Source organism: Macrobrachium rosenbergii, chromosome 3 (genome assembly GCF_040412425.1).
Source record: "Macrobrachium rosenbergii isolate ZJJX-2024 chromosome 3, ASM4041242v1, whole genome shotgun sequence".
Lineage (NCBI taxonomy): Eukaryota > Metazoa > Arthropoda > Malacostraca > Decapoda > Palaemonidae > Macrobrachium > Macrobrachium rosenbergii.
Window position 1 is genome coordinate 84,314,971 of NC_089743.1, and position 7,500 is coordinate 84,322,470.

General features: G+C 36.1%; 3 protein-coding genes across 4 annotated transcripts in view; all 3 read right to left on the bottom strand.

Moving 5' to 3' along the window:
• The window catches only part of LOC136826534 (venom protease-like), a 15,011-nt gene extending 14,033 nt beyond the window's left edge, over positions 1–978 (bottom strand). Inside the window, exon 1 of the mRNA XM_067083721.1 lies at positions 798–978. Coding sequence (XP_066939822.1) covers positions 798–849 — 52 coding nt within the window. The 5' untranslated portion in view covers positions 850–978. The remainder of the gene's footprint in view (positions 1–797) is intronic.
• A 916-nt stretch (positions 979–1,894) lies between these two features.
• Positions 1,895–7,500, bottom strand: part of LOC136828704 (serine protease snake-like) — an 8,001-nt gene continuing 2,395 nt past the window's right edge. The window contains exons 3-9 of one of the 2 annotated variants that reach the window (XM_067086839.1): positions 6,792–6,866; positions 5,032–5,135; positions 4,454–4,560; positions 3,671–3,838; positions 2,996–3,095; positions 2,601–2,770; positions 1,895–2,439 (exon numbers count right to left, since the gene is read on the bottom strand). In XM_067086839.1, coding sequence (XP_066942940.1) covers positions 3,086–3,095; positions 3,671–3,838; positions 4,454–4,560; positions 5,032–5,135; positions 6,792–6,866 — 464 coding nt within the window. In that variant the 3' untranslated portion in view covers positions 1,895–2,439; positions 2,601–2,770; positions 2,996–3,085. The remainder of the gene's footprint in view (positions 2,440–2,600; positions 2,771–2,995; positions 3,096–3,670; positions 3,839–4,453; positions 4,561–5,031; positions 5,136–6,791; positions 6,867–7,500) is intronic. The other variant, XM_067086845.1, reaches the window with a different exon arrangement.
• On the bottom strand, positions 2,272–3,015 carry LOC136851646 (clotting factor G beta subunit-like). Its single transcript, XM_067126052.1, has 3 exons — positions 2,996–3,015; positions 2,601–2,757; positions 2,272–2,439 (listed from the first exon to the last, which is right to left on the bottom strand). The coding sequence occupies exons 1-3, from the start codon at positions 3,013–3,015 to the stop codon at positions 2,272–2,274; spliced, it is 345 nt and encodes a 114-aa protein (XP_066982153.1).

Below are 7,500 nucleotides of genomic sequence, written 5' to 3' on the forward strand. Positions count from 1 at the left end.
TCAAACCAGGGGGCCCGACCCCACACCCCCAGAAATAAGGTCTTAAATTCCTACAATTGAAATTCCGCTGTAGCTAAATTTTAGCACTCTAGTATTTGGTATATTTGCATATAGTAAGAGTTGAAAATTAATTGAAACTTGAGCTCTGTAATTTCAAATACAGGTTTACTAATTACTAATACTATTATTTTCCTTCATTCTTATGAATATATACCTTCGAGAATAGTATATTTTACTAATTACAGAATTGTTACATTAGTTTTGTGTAATTTTCTTTTGGCCCCCAAAAAATACCTTGGCCCCACCTAGGACACCCCACTGATGGGTTGCCAGCTAAGCCACTGATTATCATTATGACATTTACAGTCTTCTGTTTATGTTTTTACGGTAATCCAGAGAAGGCTTTTACTAAACACGCCTCAAAGGTGGATAAATATCGCGTTAAAATCCTTGGGGGTCACTATTTAAGAAAGATCCCTCCTTCTGGATTTTGTTTAAGCAGAAGAAGACAAGTACATCACGCAAAAGAATGAAATAAACTTAAAAGTAAATAAAATTTCTGTAGCAAGATATCAAGGCTATGAATAAATAAGAGGAAATACAAGTCGTGCTTTTAAGAAATAAAATGAGATTCTTGTCACTGAAAAGGCAACTTCGTCAGTAAATGGTACAGAAAAAAAAATATTACTTTGACTTGCCGGCGCTAATTATAGGCCCTGTACTCGCTATTTATCATCGACACTCCCCCCTCACAAAACAAACACACACATAAATACATATAATTAAAAAAATCATACCTTGCGCCCACGCATCGCACAGCAGACAGATGAACAAAATGATTGTTTGCATGACACTCAAGTTAACATACAGTTTACCCGGGATTCTAAGTAATTGTTTTCTAAACTGAACGCTCCCAGTTAAGTTTACAGTCCACCTTCTTCACTCAGTGTCAGTTCACCTGGCAACCACTTAAGTGACTAGGTCACTGAACGAACTTACACCTGAAGGGAGACGTATCCGCAGCGACAAATGCCAAGTACCACAAACAGAGAAAAGTAAACTATGAAATATAGTGACAGAATTTCATCAGTCTTCCAAAAGGCTACTGTATTATTTCATACCAGTCGACTTCTGTGCAGTGGATCTGAACTTTCCCTTTGTAAAATGAATGAAATAAGTCATCATTCACCGCGCAGTTAAAAGCAGCGTTGGCTTTGAAGATTCCCTGAGGACGCAAGAGGAATTTTCCTACTGTTATGCAACGCGTGTCGGCAACTCCCTTCGGCACACTTTTTCAAATGCTGCGAATAGTTTGGTTGGTTTTTGACTAAAGAGGTGATATTCCGTAGCATTGTTATGTTAAGATAATGATAATATTCTGGCTAATTTGGTGCTATTTTCCTAGTGTTTACCTGTGTTTGCTATATGGATCTTATTTAGTCTGCAAAGTCGTATTTAGTGGAATAATCATTCATCCCACAAGCGCCAAGTCGAAGGCTAAAAAATAAAAACTTCTTGAACTAACTTCACTGCGGACGGTAACCTTTAAATTTTGCACTCCGACCTAATTGGTCGTACGGGTCTAATAGATAAGCTTAGTTCTAGTCTTCCGACTAGGTTACTGCAACAATTTTTCATTTGGGTTTATGTCATTTTTAGGCTAATTTTAGCTCCGCGGAAATGGGCCGTATCGTCAGATTTATTGAGGTAAGAATATTTTATTCAGAAATAAGGAAGACGAACAGAAAATGTCAACACAGAGGAAAGAAAACAATGTTCGAGACGCTTCTGCTGTTTGTGCTTAACCTAAAGCAGAGCCTCACTGTGCTAATCATGATAAAACCGCGTGACACGTTCCACGCAAATGTTCTGTAAATGGGGAAGTAAAAAATGCTTGTGGAAAATGTATATTTCACAACATACTGACATCAGTTAAATATACATCCATATATGAATTGAATATATACTTATATGGTTCGTAGTGCCCAGAGAATCACAAGTAGAAAGATTCCCCAAAGAGAATAAACGATGTATTCCTCCTCGCTTAATTCCTTAAAACGCGATAAATATTTTGGAATCTGATCAATATGAATCTCTTTAATACAAATTGTTGAAATACAGAAAACCGGGCTGACAGACGGTTAATTACTTCCATTTGCAATACTATAAGACAGCATAGCAACCCATCTACCATCAGTCCTTTAATTTAAGTCATTAAACCTTTCCAAATTTCTAATGCGCTTTAGTGAAGTAAGAAGGCCACCTAAAGCTTCACTGGAAAGCCACTTTCTTGATCCAGGAGAGATACGGTGGATGGCGGACGTCGGCGTAAATTCCTGGAAACTCGCTGAGGCCACACCCGTAACCTAAGGAAACCACTCCAGCCAAGACGTACTTCTTCTCCTCATTGAGATAAGTGACGGGACCACCGGAGTCTCCCTGCAATTAAGGAAGGAATGTTATTTTTAGGCGATTGATCTTAGGGCATACTGGATTCAGTGCCGTGATAAACTCGAAAATGTCATTGCACTCGTATTTAAAGTGCGCAAAGAAATTCGATTTTAACTGCGCATTCTTCTTCTTCATTTTCCCAGCCTTACCTGACAGGCATCTTTGCCCCCTCGAGGATCTCCCGCGCAAAGGACGGTCTCAGCAATTCCTCTTGGCCACACGATCCTGTAGTCTCTCAGAGTAGAATAACTCTGGTCACAGACAGAGGTCGGGAATACAGTGACGTTGACCTCCTGAATAATCGACCTGCCTTTGCCACCTATTGGAGAGAGTCAAGTTTTTGAAAACGAAAGCTTTCGCATTTTTATTTACTGGAAAAGAAAATGGAAAAGGTTTGTGAAATTACCCTGCTACAAAATTAGCGAACATAAAACTAATAAAGAAAGAAGGTTTTTCAGCAGCTTTATTTTTTCATACAATCGAGGGAATTATATAGACATCTTCTCCCTATATTCTCAGTCTCCTCATCTATAAGTAAACCTACCGAATTCCAAAGCACCCCATCCTGTGAGAGAAACCTTCTCATTTAACAGACGTCTGTTCCGGGCATCACCCCAAGGAAGGCAAACCGGATTTACGTACCTCTGTGAAAAAAAAAGAGTCCAAGTAGGTGTATTACACAGTTGGGCTAACATCTATTTTCTCGAAAAAGATAAAACCATTACTGGACTGATTTATACCACTGACCCTCATGCTACTTTTAATCTGGTACGAATAGCATGTAAATGCTGCAATTAGTTTTTGAAGCAGTGATTGGTATTATCATTTTGTTATGTCCATGAGCCAGATTTTTTACACAGTAGTTACAATTGATTGTATTTTGCTATTGTCACAGCTCTCATAATATTGAAAGGAATTATTTCTAACAATTATAATGAAATAACGTCATAAATATATAACTGAAGATATACAACAAATGATTTTTGCAGACGTTGTAACTGGTATTAAGAAAATTCTAATGTGTAATGGTATTAGGAAAATTCTAATTTAAGATGGCTACTTTGTAATTTTAAATTTAGCCCTACCATCAAAAAAACGCTTTAAGCCACATGGAAAAAGAAGCTTCTGAGTAAAACCATAGTAGGAGAAACTATAAAGACTTTCATGGCCTCAGAAAAGGGAAAACAATAAAATGGAAATTCCTTCATCTGCAACATACATGGAGGGGTGCAGGGCGGGCGAGCTTAAGGAGAGCCAAATCATGGTATCCTTGTGGCTCCTTGAACTCAGGGTACAAGATCGATTCCTCCACGTTGATGTCAACATCGTACGCACCGTCGCTATTGTTTTTGTAATCGTGTTCCCTAGACGAACTACATTTATGGGCCTGAAGGGAATAAATTCAGAATAATTAGAAAACACTGACAATTTGAAAAAGTTTTGCAATTTTCGATATTCGTATTTAGCCTTCTGGACCTGACTTCTGTAACCACCTATAAGGTCCCCAGATGGAAATTAATCGTCTGCAATCTGTATTTTTTATTGTTATAATTTTTAATTTTTTTTTATTATTATTATTCTCCATATAAGTATTGTCATTACCATTATTATGAATTCTATTTTTTCTACCTCTTCAGCAACTGTGCGGATACTGCCGAAAATTATTTTTATCATCATGTTACCTCATGTATCTAGATTGTGTGTGTTGTATTTGTATATTCCATGTGTATGGCCCTGAGCCGCAATAAAGATGATGATGATGATGATGATGATGATGATGATGATTATGATTATTATTATGAAAGCAGAATGGCAGTTCAAGAGGAAGGAAGTTTTATATGCTTTTTATTAGCATCAGGGCGATGGAAAAAATGATGGCAGACTGATTTACATAAACTTGTTCTAGTTGCAGGAAAATGTTAAAAATTCTTATTACGAAAGGGGATCAGGTCTGAAATGCAAAAAATAAGCAAATACACGGAAGAAAAGAGCGGCTAATTACTTGTAAGAGAAGCAGTGCGCAGCCGTTAAGACCCACTGGCGGTTGATCAGGACGCCTGAGCAGAACCAGTCGAAGGACCTATCCTTTTCTCGAGATCCCACAAGGGCCTGAAACGGAGGAAAGGGAAGTTTGTGATAACTAAAGTCAGTCAGTCTAGATTATGCTGGCCATATGCCAACACAGGCTCTTGCTCGTAGCCTTCCGTCCAGGCGAATAAAGTGGTAAGTGATGAGGAAGTTTACTATCCATGCATTTATTCATGATTATGAAGTCGAGTCGTGAATTTGTCAGTTGCAATTGTGCTGTTTATTCTCTGGGCCATCCCTTATTTATACATACATACATACATACATACATACATACATACATACATACATACATACATTATATATATATATATATATATATATATATATATATATATATATATATATATATATATATATATATATATATATATATATATATATATATATATATATATATATATATATATATATGGCAAAAACATCAACATATCCTCGCTGAAAGTTAGATGCAAAGGTAAACATTCAGATAAATCTTAAAAGTCTACTTACTGAATATTTCGCAGTGACCTCCCGCGCTGGGTACCCGCCAGGGCCACAGTTGGGGCATCCACCTGTCAGTATAAAAACAACTTCGGGGTAGGAATCGCCACAAGCTGAAAAGGCCCAGAGGGAAATCATTAGTATATTAAATAATATCATTCTTCCCCCTTAATGTTAATCAACAATCATTTAATGAATGATTAGCAAGAGCCAATTTAGATTCGAATCATATTAGTTGCTGGGAATTGTTTCGAAAACTTCGATTTATGTTTCTTTACAATAGAAACTCAGAAATAAATATCAATCAACAACCATTTAATGAATGATTAGCAGAGAGGCTAAATCAGATTCAAAGTATATACTGTAAGTTAATGAATGGTAAGAAGCCAAATCAGAATCGAAGCATATTAGTTAATGAATGGTAGAGAAGCCAAATCAGATTCGAAGCATATTAGTTAATGAATGGCAGAGAAGCCAAATCAGATTCGAAGCATATTAGTTAATGAATGGCAGAGAAGCCAAATCAGATTCGAAGCATATTAGTTAATGAATGGTAGAGAAGCCAAATCAGAATCGAAGCATATTAGTTAATGAATGGTAGAGAAGCCAAATCAGATTCGAAGTATATTAGTTAATGAATGGCAGGGAAGCCAAATCAGATTCGAAGCATATTAGTTAATGAATGGCAGAGAAGCCAAATCAGATTCGAAGCATATTAGTTAATGAATGGCAGAGAAGCCAAATCAGATTCGAAGCATATTAGTTAATGAATGGCAGAGAAGCCAAATCAGATTCGAAGCATATTAGTTAATGAATGGCAGAGAAGCCAAATCAGATTCGAAGCATATTAGTTAATGAATGGCAGAGAAGCCAAATCAGATTCGAAGCATATTAGTTAATGAATGGCAGAGAAGCCAAATCAGATTCGAAGCATATTAGTTAATGAATGGTAGAGAAGCCAAATCAGAATCGAAGCATATTAGTTAATGAATGGTAGAGAAGCCAAATCAGATTCGAAGTATATTAGTTAATGAATGGCAGGGAAGCCAAATCAGATTCGAAGCATATTAGTTAATGAATGGCAGAGAAGCCAGATCAGATTCGAGGCATGTTAGTTACTAAGAACTTTTTCCATAACTTCAATTTGTTTCTTTATAACAGAAGCTTAGAAATAAATAGGAGGGAGGTATAGCCTATACGCTAGCAATCATTGCTTACAGCTTTTATAACAGAAAACGGTTGGAACTGTAATAAACAATTGCTTAGTCACTTTTGCACTTCCCTTTTCTCGTCACACCGGAGAAAATACAGTGATGCGTAAGTTTTCGTCAAATAAAGTTAATATGGTATCAGTGGATTGTAATGCAATATTTAATCTTAAATTTTCTTAACCTTTAATTTTTTTCTTTCAGGATAAAAAAAAATCTTATTTACAAATTTCCAGTTCAAACTTTCAACTGTTACCGAATGATTGAAATTACTATTATTCGAAGAGCAATGCTTACCTATGTTTTTGCTCAAACCGAAGACACATTCACCGAGTCTTGGATAGTGGAATTTCAAATAAATAAGCAATGACTTGGATGGAGGGGTGTTAAAAAATATTCAATCATTGTAAAAGAAAAGAAAAATTATTTTAAATTGAAAGTTCCCACGGAGACTTGGAAACTTATGAAGCCCGGTCGAAAAATCAATAAAGACAGAATTCGAAAAATCAATAAAGACAGAATTGGCGATCACACAAAGATGAGTGAATAGACAACACTCACAGAAGTCCACAGCTGGAGCAGAGAGGTCGTGCTGTGGAACTGAAATATTTGCAGGTGGCTCGCCAGTGATTGGACCTGAATCAAAAGATTGATGAATGGATAAATAACCAAAAAATATCTCATATGCCGCGGGTGTTTTTATTCTGTACTCAATGATAAGACTAAATATTGATAAGGACAATGATGATTAAGTAAGTCGATGAACTAGATAGCGCAAATGATATAGGCAAAATTCTACTGTAAAAAATAATTCCAAGTGAATTAATAACTTTTACATGCAATAATTTATATATACATACATATATATATATATATATATATATGTATATGTATGTAGGCTATATATACTGTATATATATATATATACTGTATATATATATATATATATATATATATATATATATATATATGTGTGTGTGTGTGTGTGTGTGTGTGTGTGTGTGTGTGTGTGGGTGTGTGCATATCTTTGAATTTAATTTTAGGAATGTTTGAGTCCACAGGTCCACAAAGTGCTCGTTGTCCAGACAAACCAAGCACTGAATCCGGAACATATTAATACGTAAAATTGACATTCCAGCTGCAAAATTAAGTATACCTTAGTTTAACCAGATCACTGAGCTGATTAACAGCTCTCCTGGGGCTGGCCCGAAGGATTAGACTTATTTCACGTGGCTAAGAACCAACTGGTTACTTAGCAACTGGACCTACA